Source organism: Falco cherrug, chromosome 1, assembly GCF_023634085.1.
Source record: "Falco cherrug isolate bFalChe1 chromosome 1, bFalChe1.pri, whole genome shotgun sequence".
Classification (NCBI taxonomy): domain Eukaryota; kingdom Metazoa; phylum Chordata; class Aves; order Falconiformes; family Falconidae; genus Falco; species Falco cherrug.
In genome coordinates, this window is record NC_073697.1 from 96310648 (window position 1) to 96326918 (window position 16271).

The following is a 16271-nucleotide window of genomic DNA, read 5'->3' on the forward strand; positions in this document are numbered from 1 at the left end:
CAGATGACCGCTCAAGCAGAAGGGCTGCAGGCACATGGGCAGAACCCTTCAGCAGCAGCCACCAGTGGCAGGTCCCCCACACTCTCTGCTCCTCGGACCAACCACCCCAGCCCTCAGGCTCTTTCAGGCCTCCCCATGTTGGTGACAGCTTTACTCACTTCTTTAATGCTTGCTTTAAAGAGCTTTGGCAAAATGATGAGTGCAAAGCCCCACAGAAGCACACCGCAGCACAGCATCTCTCCGTACCTGAGCAGACATACTAAACCACTCTCAGTCACACAGCGGTCATTTTTATTTTTTAAAGCAGCTTTCCCATTAGATTGGTTCATTAGTTTGAACTTACATATGAACTCTTGGAAAGGCAGGTTACTCATTTAAAGAGCTGTGTGAAACAGTTGTGAGAAAGACACAAAACCAGCCAAACACAGCTCTGTGCTCATGCAGTTGCTGATTCAGGTGACCAGCTGGAAGGCACAGGCATTTATTATTATTTTTTTTTTTAGCAGTTGTACAGGAACAGCTGGCTTGGTGGTTTGCAAATAATAGTTTTTTGCTTAGGATGGTTTATCCTCAGCACCTTTTGAAGCACCAGAGCCACATGGCACTGCTTATTTATACCACATACCATGATCAATACATCTCACTGGATGTGATACTAAGGTTGTGCCTCAGTAAGAACAGAGTTACACCGTGCGATACTCTTGATACTAGAGCTCAGTCAAAATGGTAAAAATACTTCAAAAACTTGGTCATAACATGGGTTCAACATTCATCCTTCTCACAACTCAGTTTGTATGTTTAGCCCCCAATTCACTTGCAATAAAATCTAGTCCTCACACCATCGCCATCCCAACTCAGAAGTTTAGAGACCACTATTGAGCTGCCCTTTTGATTTTTAGTTTTTATTAAAGGCATGGTACTATGTAAAGCTCAGGTTTTCTTCAGCTTGGACACTGAGAGCAGACCCACACAAAACCTTCCAGAGCAAAGACAGAGGCCATGTGCAAGCTGCACCTACCGCACAGTGGTTAACCCCCCCAAAACAGTGCAAACCCACCAGTGCAGTTCCTCATGTCTCCCTCGCCTGCCTCCCCCCCTCTCTCCACAACCCCAGAGCAATACACAGCCTCCCGAGCTGGGCTGCAAAAGCCAACTGGCGTTCCCCCAAAGGACTGTGCACCCACAACAGCCATGCCAAAAAGCACCTCCCTAACTGCAGCCTTGTGCCACAGCCCTTTTGGAGCACATGCACCCCAGCAACGAGCCAAGACAGAGTCATACAACAAGATTTCCTCAAGCTGAAGTCTGAGCATCCAACCCAGCAGGGATCACGGCTTAGTTCTGGTGTCTTGCAGCTAGGCTGGGTGCTCCCTGCTCCCAGCAAATTTAAAAGCAATCCCAGCATCAGGTCTCCATCAGGGCTGCCTTTTGTCACCAAACTCACACTGTCTTCCTGCCAGCTCTCACTGACCTCGAATACACCTCAAGTTTGCAAAACCATGTGCCGTTACCACTTTTCCAATTTATTTTGGGAGATGCATCCCACCTGACATTGTATTAAAAAGCAAAGAAATTCACTGAGATTCTCTTGTCAAAATGCATCCTTTCACACACATCTCCATGGCATGTATTCAACCAGTAGATTGCCCTTCATGTTTTACTGTAATTTGAATAATTTTATGCAGTACTAAGGATTTTCATATTTTCCAAGTAATTTTTTTCCCAGACAAGTGCAAAATACTTGTAGCACCATGATAACAGTTGCTCGCATTTATTTGTGTCCTTCAAAGACAGTATTTCAATTATCTGCACTGGAAACTCCCAGCCACATCTGCGGACCAAAATGCCACATTTGGCAACCACTTAGCAACAAGGACTGGATTGGGAAAGTGTCCCCAGAGCCAAGCACCAACATTAAAACCAGCTCCTGCTTCCATCAAATAACACTATCACCTGAATTATTTTTTTTTTTTTGCCTGGGACACACAAGGCACCAGAAATAACAAGCTCCTCCAGGAGAAGGGAAACCTGGAAAGATGCTGCCTACTTCAGCAATCCCTCCCCAGGCTCCAGAGGGAACACCTCCCCAACATGGGCAATGCACGTTAATCCTGCATAGTGGCACGAAGGCACACCACTTGGACGTAAGCACAAAACTGTATCGCTCACTGCAAAACAGCTCTTTTGGGAAAAATCTGGATATAAGAAAGCAATTCACACTCCACATCATCAACAAAACCAGCAAACAACCAATTCCTTGATCAGGCCAGCAAAGGGCCATTTCAACCCCACGAAAAACCAAACCCAGCCCTTCTTCCACACCACCCAACCTGCACAATCCTCAGCCCTCTTTTTCCTAAGGCTCCATGCCATCGCACTCATTGATACAGGAAATCTGGGCAGTGGTGAGCCCGAGGACATCCCACCCTGAATGCTTCAAGATGCAAGCAAAGGGGAAAGATGGGAAGGACTGGACCCTGGTGAGACCATCTCTGCTTCTCCTCTTCCTCCCCTCCTCACCATTCTCACAGCCTTTTTCCTAACGATCTCCCTGACTTACTGCCTGATATGGAGAAAGAGAGATTGGGCAAAACGCAGGTGAGGTGGTCAAAGGTGTGCAATAAATTGCACTTAGTACACAGTTATCAGCTCCACATAAACACATACTCCACAAACCCACACATTCAGAGCAGCCAACAAATCCAAATGCCACTCAAAAGCACCTGAGTCAAAGCACCCAAGTCTCAATGAGTGAAAACTGGAAGTTCTGCTACAGCTCTCAGACCCTTTTGCAACCAAACCCTCCAAACCATTAGAACTCTCCCAGCTTTGAGTTCGAGCAGCAGTTTCGCTTCCTCCCTGCGCTGTGCCTGCGCAGCACGCACAGTGCCCTCTATGCAAAGAGCGATTGCTGGAGCCCAAGCCGCGAACAACTTCCTTTACTCAAACTGCTCCTGAAGCAATACTTTTGCAACACCCAGAGGAGTGAACCTATTCCAACCTGGGGAGAAATTAGAAACCCCAGTTTGCCATCTTGCTATTTTACATGCATCTTGACCTCACCATGCCTGTCTGCACCACTGGAACCTTGCAAAAGCAGTCACTGGCTTTATTTTAAACAAATAAAAAACATTTTTAAAGACTTTTTTTTTTTACCTTTTTTTCTTTTTAAAGACTTTGTTTTTAAACAAGCTGAAAAATCTGAGCTATCTTTTTATCATGATGAATGGGCATTTCCAAAAGCAAGCTCTGCACTTTCATAATAAATCCTGAGACAGCAGTAACACGTCTGGGTCAAAGGAGCCCTCGTGGGCAGGTACGTGATGAGCAGAGTTAACGAACTCACAGGTTTCGTTTTGAGTTTTGCCCCATCTTCACTAGGTACAAACAAGTACCCCAAACCAAAAATTAAAAGCAATAGAAGGGGGCTGGCAAAGTCATGGGACTCAAAATTGATGTATACGGAAAAACCGTTCTACTGGTGAACTGTATCTATTTAGAGGACTCCAGGAAAGGCAACAGCCAGCAAAAATTTGAATAAGTGCTCGTCTGTTCACTGCTCTGTGTCAGACACAGCCACATATAGAACACAGCGGCTGCTCCGTCTTCTTCACAATCAGACCCAGAAATTAGTGCTGTTCTGGCGGCTGCTAGCACAATATGCTAACAGCAATTATTTTCTCAATGTTTCTACTGATTACCTAAACACTGGCACATTTTCTCAGTGTCACTGCATGTTGCAACACACGCTGCCATCCAGTAACTTATCTGCATTCTCCCTTGGTCACTTTTCACAACCATCAGATGTGAAACACAACTAGAATGATAATGGGTTGGAGAAACTGCAAGGAAAACGTGTCATTTCAATGTGAGGCTTCACAGCCTGCATTTATGACATCTGAACATTCGATATCATCACTGCTAAAACACAAGTGTTGAAAAGAATAGGAAGAACTCTGTAAGCAGCAAAAAGAAGATGCCAAGGGCGCTCTAACTGTAAATGGTCTGCAGAGCTCAGACTTGCAAATATTATTCTGCCATAAGCTATATGCTCTGGTTAAACATTGTAATTTGGATCTAAGTTTCCAGTGCAGCAGAGCATCTATAGATTACATAAACACAAAATAGGTAGTGCTCTACCTATTAACAAGAGATTCAATTATACATACCCAGTCCACCAAGAACTGAAAATTTACAGAAAGTCACTGGTGGCAAAGTAGGGAACAAACTGAGCTAGTGGCAAGAGTATAGTCACAACTGATTTATAAAAAGGGACGGCAATGTCATCTCTATTAGGTATGCAAAATGCAAAAGCCTCAAAGTCTTGGCCTGGTATAAAGAGAGTGAAAGAACCACTCGGCCTCCCAACCACAGCCTGCTTTCTATTTTTCAGTTACACTCCAGAGCATTTCACCATTTCTAGTGCTGTTATCAACAAGAGGCATGTTCTCTCATTCTACTGAAGCTGTCAGGTATCCAACAAACCCAAACCACAAACAGTCAGGTGTTTCTCTGTTTAGTTCCCCCCCTCCCCCCGCCATGAGCATACACATATGAGGGGGGTGCATGACCAGGAACACCAGGTGAATCCTATGCAATTCTGCTCTGAAAAAGTGACTGCAAAAACCACACCAGGCTTGTTACCTCTCACTGTTTCCTATACTGAACACATCTGGCTGGTCCAGCCCTCTGCTCTGCTAACCACCTGCCTTGCAAGCACTCTGGAGCCGAATACAAAAAGTCAAAAGTAAAATACAACTTAGCAAACACAAAGCAACTTCCCTACTTTGTGTACATTTCTGCAGGAGCAGCAGGTTTTCATGTGGTAAGTGAATCAGATGTAAAGGAAGCAGTCCCTGCCTGTGGTCTTCAAGTATCAGCTCTGGAAAAAGAGGTAACGTAACAATATCCTCCTGCATTTCCACTGCTTTGGGAGCCAGGACATCCTTACCTTGGTCTTGACCAGGTTATATAGGAACCGACTCTCAGCCCTGAGCATCCCCAGGATGATGCAGGGCTGCAGTCCTGCCCCAGTGTGCTCCCTCCGCTGGACATGGAGGCTGAACAGATCTCTGAGCTCTCAAAAGGGTCCAGTGTAGTGTCGCATTTAAATCACCTTTTGAGGGATTTGTGTGCTGCCTTTCTTTTCTGAGCAAGCTTGAACTCCACAAGATCCCCTGAAGTCCCTGTGGCTTCTCACTGCTGCTGTGCATGGGTCAGAGGGCAGAACTGAACCCACAGTTTAAGCAGCTCACTCATTTTAATTTCACAGGTTTAACATGGCTGGTGTAATTCACATATAAAACCACAGCAGTCATCCAAATCTTTGCTGCCTGGGCATTGGCTGGCTACATTTCTGGAAATTCGTGATCATAACGTATACCTATTTTTTGAGTTTCCATTAGGAACCGGTTCTGTCAGGCATGATCACATTCACAAGAGCTCAGGAGGCAGGAAAATTTGAAAAAGTGTTTATGAGACTGGGCATAAATCACAGCTCTTGGGTTTTTCTCCCTTCTTCAATTAAAAAAATACATTCAGAACAACCATTCCCCACACGTACTCCCCCCATCTCCCTCCAGAAATGATGAATCCCACTCTAGCTGTAAATTGGATCCCAGGTGTACCCATATATATTATACATACATAACAGCTACTTATGGGCATAAGGGCTCTTGCACAGTTACTGTGGAAACCAAGGTATCAAATTTCCTGGCTCTTACGACTCTACCTTCTCAACCTTAATGTTCATTTACCTTGAATAAATCACTTCTGCACTCTCCAGCCCAGAAACATCCCCCAGTTGAGTGTGTTTGGGTTCATCTTTAGGAGGCTCCCTCTAACCCACTGTCAATGTCCCAGGAACATGGGGCTGCCTCTGAACCCACACAACCCACAGGTGGGAACAGGGTGCAGGAGCAGAGCATCCTGTTTCAGCCAGAGACTGACCTGCTCCTGCACAGCACAACTCCAAGGGGCATCAACTGCTCCTGGGGCAACCACTGCAGGTACTGCTGGCAGAGAAACCCCCTGCAGCTCCTCTCGCTGCCTGGACAGCATCGGGGCACTGCTTTCTCTCACAGGTGCTCGTGACCACTAAAAGGTTGAACTTCGCTCTGTAGGAAAGGGGAATCATTTACCAGCTACTGAAACACAGCCCAGTCCGTACGGGATGCTGCAGCACAGAGCAGCACAAGGCACGATGCAGTGTCTTGAGGAGAATATCATCGCATCCTGCTAAGGCTCCAGAGAGACAATATGACACTTCAGCATAAATTTCTTCCAGTTCTGGCCGTGACCACACAAGAACCCGAAGATACTTCAACATGAAGTGCAAATTCAGCCCAGATGTAACCTCAGGGACTTCAGCAGAGCTCACTGCAGGACTGGGCCTGACCCACCTCATCTATGTGTAAGCACAGAAATTCTCCCTGGGTAACCGTGAGAGGATCTGCTGTACACACACACACAGCTTGTCACAAGGATGCTGATGCTGTCCTGTAAGAGGCAGCTCAGCATCAAAAACATTTGCAACAGCCGACAAACACTGAGAGGTGCTGGTGACAGCAGCAGCTTTCATGGCCTCTAGGGCTGCTGTGCACTGTGTGACTTCCAGTTTGCTCCCCAAACCATTTGCTAAAACTCACAGCAAGCACAAGAACTGCTCTCACCTCATTCATGTTTCAGGATCTTCACTTTTATGATTATCTTTGGCATTTTTAAAGCACCCCTCCCATCACAGTAACTAGGCGCTTAGCCAAACTACCAGGAAGACAGGAGTCTTGATCCCACAATTAAAATGTACCTCTGTATTTATAAATCTCAAAGAATACTATTGTCAGTCATACGGTCTTCCTAGTACACACTGGCTACACACACAAACTAAAACGTTCATGAGCTGAAACATGAAAGGCATCATCAATATACAACAAAGTGACTTGTTACAATCCTGTCACCCTCCCCAGCACACACAGGCAAGGCCTCTTCCTGTAACAAGCAAAGCAACAAGACCTGGCTCAAATGGGATGTCAAAACATCAAACTGTACTTACTCAACCTTTGCACTTCTGAAACAGCAAAGATCCTGTGAAAAAAATAATTACAATTCTTTCCTTGTTATCTCTCAAGAACATAGGAAGGAAAGCTTGTATATTGCTATCCTCAAAAATTTTCCTAAAATAACAAAGCAGCTCAGCTGTTTCCTTTCCTTGCCATCTTCTAAGTTTATTGAAAAAGCCCTCTCTGCCTTGTTGCCCTGGCTGACAGGTAGTGTTGTTTGTTTGCAAAGGATCCCTTTCCTCCTCTTACCTCGTACTGCCCACATCCCACTCTTTTCCACCTCTCAGTGCTCGTCCCTTGGCTAAGCTCAGCAGGACTTTCTCTGCAAACCATAATCAGTGCTCTGAGGTTAGTCGTAGTTAGGTGTTGCAGACAGATGCACAGCCTTTCCCCTCCCACACCCGAACTCCCTGCCAAGCTCTGGCTTAGGAGTATCATACCGGATCTTGAAACCAAACTCCGGGGTCTTGCATGACAAATCAGAGCAATTGCTGGGGCTTGGCTGTACCTCCTTTATTTATGGCAAGTCTGGGGTGGTTAACTTGCCTGACAATCTGACAGCGCTTCACCTATGGAACAAATGTTACCATACTGGCGATCATTGACAAAGATCATGCTTGTTTTGACAGGAAACAGGAGTAGGTCCTTGAAAAGCACCTATTGTCTCAGGAAAATCCTCCCTGCAACTTTGCTGGCATCCTTATGAGTCCTGAGATTTTCCCAGCTAGAGCACCCGTTCTAAGAGAGCTGGCCTGGGGCTGCTCTGACCCTTGAAGAGCCAAATATGAAGTAAATAAGAAGTTCAAACTCTACGCTTTATTGCTTCCTTATGATTCTTAAGGAGACCTCCCTACACTAACATACCATTGCTGCTCTGCTCCCCACGCCACACAGTCACTAGAAATACTCGGGATCTGCCTTCCTTCTGTTTTGCTGGAGGATTCTCTGAACGACTGGAAGTTGAATAGCGGTATCACAATAGGCTGAAGCTGGAGGTTCAGCTTTCCAGCCCTTAGACAGAGTCAATGCCCCTCTCTAACTCAGTTGGAAAGCTGCAGCTCAAATTTCAGCCTATGTTAAGTCACTGTTCAGCTCTGCTTCTTCAGCAAAAGAGAGGGAAGCCAGGAGAGCCTTTTTCTAAAGCAAAAAACTTGGGGGGAAGAAGGGCGGGGGAAGGAAGCAAAAACACATGGAGATGTTTTTTTGTGCATCAGAAGGAGCAATGAAAGGCGCAGGCAACTTTTCCAACATGCCAGAATAGCTTAGTGTGATTTGTAACCAAGAGGAGGGTTGCATAAACAGCTCCAACAACAAACATCAAACTTCTTTGAGGGGAGGAGACAATTAAGGCAGCAATGACCTGCACCGAGACCCTGCTACCACCTTTCTGACTTCTGCAGAGGATAGAGACATTTATATCACTTTGTATCACAGAACCACAAGCGCGAACTTCTGACACCAGCATCTCATTAAGGGGAGACAAAGACTTAACATGGGCTTCAACGTCAGCACACTTCTGCCCCATATTGCAACCCACAAATATAACATTCCAGCCAGTCCCCCAAGGCTGATGTCAGCTACCCAAAGTGCCTGACCCCACATACCGTGCTGGCATTCATTCATCTTCCTAAATATGCTCAGAACTGGCTGCAACCCACTTGCATGAGAGCAAGGACAGCAGATACAAGCCCAGAATGGCAAGGAGATGAGGGAAGCCTTCCTCATGTGTTTTTTTTAGATGAGGGATGCCTTCCTTGTGCTTTTTTTTAAACAAACTGAGAGTTATCCCCTCTTAAGCCTGCCAGACCCAGCTCAAGCAATCAAAAATTCCATTCCTAATTAATACATCATCAGGTCCCACCGGCCAGGGACTTGCCTCCCAAGAGGGGAGCCTAGGCCAGGCTAAATGATGAATGAGAGACCTCAAGCAGCTGAATCATTTCTATAAACTGGCAACTGCAAGGACAAGCAGGTTTGGAAAGGCATGTAGAAAACACAAAATATCCAGTACAGTTACAATTATTTTTTTTTCTATTTAGCACTGAGACCTGCACTACCTTACTGCTGCAGTGGTTTTCCTCCAGTTAAGCACTCTGCAAAGCCCACAGCTACAGGAGCAGCTCCTCCTCTCCTAAAATGCAGCCACTTCTCGGGTGAAAATGTCACAACTGTAGACCACTGGAGGGAAATCCACTCTGCCAGCTTAACCCCAGCAAACTTTCATGAGAAATTAAACTGATCTCCCACACTCGGGACACTTACAAAAGACCAGCCTTCTTGGATGGCTGAAGTCCCCTTACTGCAGAGTTCATGCACACTAGGGACAGCAGTTTCATCTGCTGGCATGACTATTATAAATACTGAGGAGAAAAAGGGTCTGGCATTTGCCAAGATCTGTATTTTGACTGTTCCTTGACACAACAGAAGAGAACCAACACATCTACTGCAGCGATACTCACATTTGTTGCAACAGACCTCCCAAACAGACACACCATGCAACGTAATTTCTCTGTCTGCTGGCACCATTCCACACTGTTAAGCTCTCGCTGTCCCTTCAGCCACAAATGCCCCAGCAGAGGCAGCAAGCTCCACTCTATTATTGGAAGACTCAGTGGAGCACATCCCCCACAAGCCAACTACCTCCCCCTTTCAACTGTGCAAAGCAAGTATTAAAACCCAGCAACTGTCTCCCATTCAAACCAGATGGTATAAATAGCTGGAGAGCTATCAAACAAAGTATACATTCAATACTTCAGTGTAACATGAAAGCCCCATTAAGCAAATGTGTGCATACATGCACACCCATGCTCAGGGACCAAAGCCATGGCAGAAAGCGCTCAGTTAACTCCTCTAGTGGCTTAAGTGTCCATCGACACTCAGGACATTCACACAGCACAAGCACTGGCCAAGCGTCCATGGCTCGTGCAGTCCTTGAGCTCTCCCGAAGCTATAAATTGCAGCAGGCTGCTATTATAAACAAGGAAAGCTGGAGACTGGCAAGTTGATTAAGACCATCACTTTGTGTCACGTCTAACTCATTTCCAGCTGCCTTGAGTAACAGAAAAAAACCACCAGACACCCTATGCTCTAACAACACTAAAAGAAAAGTACAATTCCCCACCCTGTCCAGCTCTAGAGATATGCATGGAGCTTCGTAACTCAGTTCCAGCTCACTTACCTCATCCATTTTTTCTGATGTTGGAGTCTGGTCACCAGGCACCATTTCTTTAGCCTCCGAGGTCTCAATTTTGGAGGTCCTGCTTAGCTGATCAATGGGAGTCATGCTGGCCTCTGATGTCCCCCGGGAATTCTGACTCAGAGGAGCCGTCCCAGGGATGGGCTCGTCATCGTCAGAGTCAGGTAATGGCGTGGGGCTAATGTCCTCCAAGCCTGTGCTGGAAGGGCGTGAGGAGGGCGTCTGACCTCTGTAACCAGGCTGAGAGTTTGAACCGTACATTGGGATGGGAGAAAGCTGGGAAGAAGAAGAGGAAATAGGGCTACCTTCCATTCGGATCTCATTATCCGAGTCATGCTCGTTAAGAAAGGGTAACTTTGTTCTCTGCTCTTTTAAGAGCATCTCAATCCTTGAGTCTAAACTGTTATGCTGCATTTCAGACTCCATAGTGGGGGTGCCAGGGGTCTCGCTTCTCTCTGGAGTCTGAGAGAAGGATGCTGTGCTCGGTTCAGGAGCAGTGTTCGAAGCGGGCAAGGGCGGAGGCTCCTCCTGTTTCTCCTTCACTGGGACAAAATCGATGTTAGTGGCAGCGCTGCTTTCAACAACCATCTCAGTAGGAGGTGGCGCAGGTCTTCGGTACTCAGTTTCCCTGGAAGTTTGGGGAAACTGCTGCTCATCAGATTGGGGAAATACAGCTGGTGCTTGGTAGGGAGAAAAGGCAGATTTGTAGCTCGAAGAACTAGAGTGGCTCAGGGGAGGAGTGTGAGAGAACTGAACTGGCTCCTGCTGATGGGATTTGTATGTACTAAACTGATGCTCTGTCCCTCGGTAAACACCTGCTGAGTTATGAACATAGTGATGTCCTGGTCGACGGTTGTAGGCGTCTGTAAATTTTGTTTCGTGTCTCCTGGGTTTGTACCCACTGTCCTGCCCAAAATGGTACACAGGTGTCGTCTGACGACTAGAATAGGTGGAATCCTGGGAAAATGGCGTCCCTAACCGTGGGGTATGAGGTGTTCCTTGGGACTGTGGGGTAAACTGGCTGTACGAGTTTGGGGTATCTTGCCGACAGCTGGAATAGGCTGTGTCATGGGAAAACGGTGTGCTGCTGTTTGGGGTAACAGATGATCCCGCAGAAGAAAGGTTACTGTCTTTCAGGCGCTTCAGGGAATCCGTCAACTATAAAAGCAGAAGAGAGAAAAAACACCTAAACACACACTTTTAAAAAATTACTTGTCTAATCTGCTTGGTTTTCAGAGGAGCTGAGTACCCAGGAGTTTGCACAGATGTCCATGGGAGAAACAAGCAAACAAACAAAAAAGGTTACAGCATCCCTGAAAACACAAATCATTATCCATTATTAACAGGCCCCTTTCATTTAAAAGAAAAAGGCAAGCAAAGTGGTACTTGTCTATAAGAGGAGGAAGAAGGCAGATACAACAGTATTCCTTAAAAGCTATACCCAAGAGCATCAGGTGAACAGGAGCCTTACACAATTCTTTTAGCTAAGAGTTTCAACTTATCAACTACATAAGGCTTGTCTAATTTGCAAATAGGAATGATAATTAAGAAAATTCCAAGACATTAAATTATCCATTTGTCTTCTTTTGTGAACAAATCAAACCATACAAATCAGCAAAGTGCCAGTCCTGCAACCAAACCTAAGCAGCAGGGCTCTGTGTTGGTCCAGCTGAGGGAGCTGACCCATCAAACATTCATCTATAACAACAAGGGAGAAGACTACGCATATAAAAAGCACAAAAAAGTTCTCAACTGCCAGAAACACCTTTTTAAACCCCTTGTCACAGGCAAACGCTCAGGTAGAGCACTACTGATTATGGCATTTGAAACTGAAACCCTACAAGCCTACAGAGCAGCAAAGTAATGGCTCTGCAACTCACTTCATAGGCACATTCAGGGGGTTTCTAGGAGCAGCCCTGCTCCAACTCAGACTCTGCTGAGTCATAACAGTGCCACACTAATCATCAGCGCCAAAATCAATTTTCCATAATGCAAAGCAAGAGCTCAGCGAGAACCCTCCTGGTAGCAAAAGAGGCTGGACTGAGCTCCAGCTCCCCAAAAGCACACCAGGATAGCGAACTGGTGAGACTACAGGCAGGCTGCTCCTCTCACAAGCACTGGTAGGTAAAGAAACCCTTAAAACGACCTGCTTGTAACACGCCAGCACCATCAAACTCAAGCTGAGTTCTCACCTCCCAGCTATGCCCACACGCACCTCACCCACTCAATAGCATGGACTTGCTCTTGGTGTGACCCCCTAGAGACCATGACCACATGGACATCAGGAGTTTCTTCCTCAGCTGTTCTTAAACCTATAGGAAGGGTCAGGAACCAGCCATGTGCCTCTTGCTAAAATGCACATCTCTGCACCTTTGGTGTAGATGTGATGAGGGTTGTTTTTCAGTGGGATTTGGATATGGCCTGGAGGCAGGGATTGCGGCTCACAGAACTGTCAGGTCTTTGCTGCTCTGCATGAGGGGGAAAGCAAGTATCAGGTGTATTTCACTAAGATACAACAGCAAACAAGTTTGCTGGGCAATGCTAGTGACAAGAACATGATGCAAACAGTTGAAGTTACCCACAAAGTAATAATTTTGGTGGTAACTGGCGGGGCAGGGGGAGGAAATCTATTCAGGATAATAATATAATATATAATACATGAACACAGTAACTAGAGAAACAATCTTTAAGAGAATTACAGCAGGGACCACTTTGGGGGATACCATCAATTAAATGGTTTGCTGTGGACCTTGAAAAAGGAGTATGAACCAATCAGTCCATGGTTTTTTTTGAGATGTGTAACCGGCAAAAATGAAAAGCCAGGCCTTGCTCACAGTGGGGCTCCCAGAAAAATCATTACTTGCCTCCCTCCTGTCTTTAAAAACACCTTGCTGGGAGGTAAGGAAGAACCAGCCTCTTTATGATTTTGTTAAAAGGATACTGTGTTTTTTGCCTTGTTGCAGTTGGAGTGGTTGGTGGGAGAAGAGGAGAATTTTGTTTTTGCAGACCAACAGGATTTTCACATTCAATGTACAGCTCTCACCTGTCCTGAAAACATCTGATCACAGAATTAATGAAATTATGGCATTTTAAGAAGTCGTAAGACTGCAGAGAAACAGAGAGGAGGGAAAAAAAAATATCTCTGCCAAATCTCTTTCAAATGTGATGCCTTAAAGTGGGTTCCTAAGCCACAATCGGGAGCCAAAGTACATTTAGAAAACCCAAGAGGGCTGATGACTTCACACGAACAGGCTTCACTTCCCCCTCATCCTAGTGGGGTTCACAAGGGAGCAAGTAAATGTACAAAGCCATTCAGAGAATCGTACCCTAAGTACCGAGAGACACCAGAAGCCCTCAGAAATTCTGTCCACTGCTTTTATTAACAACTCATTCCAGTGACTTATTAAGATTCTGGAAAATTGATGCCACTATTCACAGACACCTTCCATCTTTTAGCCTTTAAGCAAGGCTGAAGAACATACACACTAAGGATTACATACTGCAGACACTAGGTCAAATGTACCACTGTAAATCATTCCCCCTGACTTCAAGGGAATAATCTCATCTCAGGGACAGATCTGATCCACTCCAAACTGCAGGAATTTCTAATGTTAATAGGGCACATACTGTCGGTTCTGTAGGCATTCTTCATTCAGAAAGACAAAAAGCACTTACCATCTATGCAGACACCGGCATACGGATTAGCCACATGCACTGCATTCGCAGAGTTACATTTGCTATGGCAATTATGAGCAAGTTATATTTAAATATGAATTAGTAACATCCACTGAAACTACGACAAGACAAAAAAAAAAGGGGGCTAAATTAAAAGTGTTAAAACACTAACGTTGATGATGCATTTGTTTTGAATTTTCTAGAAAGTTATTCTTAAAAAAAAAGCCAAGCAAACATACCTGGAGAGTTTCATTCACAGTTGGTGATACATCCTGTTCGGTGCCTACAGGAAGGGTCTGAGGAGTGTAAAGACCATTAACAAGCAGTTCGTAGAATCGCATGCGGGTTTCACCTGCACAGACCACAATGGAAGAGTTGGTTAAACACAAACACCACAGTCTATGTAAAAATACATATTCTTGACACCTGCACGACCCTGCTACCACTCCCAGCCCGCTGCATCTGTGCAACTGAGGAGCAGGAATCACCCCTGAGGCTCACAAGGATCATTTTAAAATCATCTGCTGGGCAAGTGAAGTCAGATACTCCCTTCTGCAGCCAAGACAAGGAGGTTTCTAAAATCCTTTTCCTTTTCTCAGCCTGCTTGGCAGCTCTGCTCTTTACCATGCTTTCTGGAGAACAGCAGTTTCCCTCCTCTCCAAAGCACCAAGCAAATAGCTTTCAGATTTGAGAAGTGAAACTCTCACCCAAGGGACAAGCCTCTGCCAAGACCCAGAGCCGCTTCAGAAAGCTCTCCCAACACACCTTGCTAGAAACTGGCTGTTACTAATGCAAACATGATGCATGGGAATGCCGAGGACAAAATCATTAATGCTGCTTTTCCAAAAAGACACTTACTGATCCTTTTTTCCCTTCCCTGGTTTAAGGTGTGCTCAGTGGCATCCTTCGAAGAATAAAACTCCCTGTGAATCACTCTGTGCAATGTGAAAGCAAAGCACCCCTTAGCACAATTCCGTGTAACAGAAAAGCTTGAATAAATGCTGCAGATGAGGTTATTTGGTTATCAAATCTCATTTCACAAAGTCTTGAGCCATATCCTCAACTATGTAAACTGATTTATTTCAATTAAAGTCATGACAAAATAGATCTCTTCACTACAAGAGCTTGAAGAGATACTTGAAATATTAACACACACCGCCCCCACATACGACTACAATGCCATGGATATAGAAGTGCTAGGCTTGCTTAAGTAAATATACAGTAATTGCTACAAAGTTTCAGAATTCTTCCTGGATCCCCAGTATAATGCAGTAAAAGTTACAATTTCATTTTCAAAGAGGTTTATGAATGTGAAGTGATTCCCACCTATCTTCTCTAAGGACAGATTCAATGTGTCCATTCTGTAGATAAACTGAGGCAGAGAAGCTGCTTTAAACTAGCCTGTCTTAGATGAGAAGACTGGATTTATTAGTTCCAGATTCCCAGGCCTGTGCTCTGGCCAGACAGATAAAATGACACCTTTGCTCCTAATATTTGTTTTGCTAGACTATGAAAATAAAGTTTTTGACCAACCTTTCATTCTCTTTAAAAGCTGAATACTAGAAAGAAGTGTTGAAAACTATGTATATATATTTTAAGAACATCCTAACCTGCTGATGCTATTTTAGGAACAACATTTTTTACTTGATTGTGACAGATTATAGCACACTGACAGTTTCACTCTTTCAGAATGAAAGAGATGCAACAATGGAAAAAAAACCCGTATACAGCTGGCAAACAAAACAAAAATGCAATTTGAAACTAAGACTGCAATGTCTTCTCCCAAGAAACAGAAGCATAAAACCCCCTCATTTCCCTGATGCACAGCTAACTTTCTTGAACAGCTGCCTGTTCAAGACTTGCCGAGTAGTTTATAAAAATGGAGAACAAGTAGGAATGTAGTACAATCAGCTTGTTTAAAATGCCTCTCATTAAGACATCCATTACTTATGAGCCTGCTTTAGCTTCCATTATTAAACCTCCAAATGGTTAATTTGTTCTTAAATGTAATTTTTACCTTTGAATTTCAAAGTAAGCAGGAGAAGCCTGTCTGCAAACATTAATGATACTAGAATTTCAAAGTATACATATGTAAGGTCAAGCTTAGCTCACAATACAAACTATTATATTACTACTACTGTGATTTTTCTCCTACCAGTGATCACTGTCAATAAACATCCTATTATACCCTCTTACCACATGTAGCACACCAACTGCCATATAGCTTGTGCACTAAATTGTTGAAACCTTTTAATACAGAACAAAAACACCCACGTTTTTAAGCAAACAGTGTTAACAATGTCCTCTTCCCATGAAAGAGTGCAGCAAGCCAGTTTTAAACT

The 16271-nt window shown here is 44.7% G+C and overlaps 1 protein-coding gene across 2 annotated transcripts in view; it reads right to left on the reverse strand.

The window, feature by feature from the left end:
• SETD1B (SET domain containing 1B, histone lysine methyltransferase) overlaps positions 1–16271 on the reverse strand; it is a 53351-nt gene that overhangs the window by 33956 nt on the left and 3124 nt on the right. For both annotated transcript variants that reach the window (XM_005434583.3, XM_055709929.1), the window contains 2 exons: positions 14169–14281; positions 10237–11412 (listed from right to left, as the gene is read on the reverse strand). In XM_005434583.3, the coding sequence (XP_005434640.2) occupies positions 10237–11412; positions 14169–14281 (1289 nt within the window). The remainder of the gene's footprint in view (positions 1–10236; positions 11413–14168; positions 14282–16271) is intronic.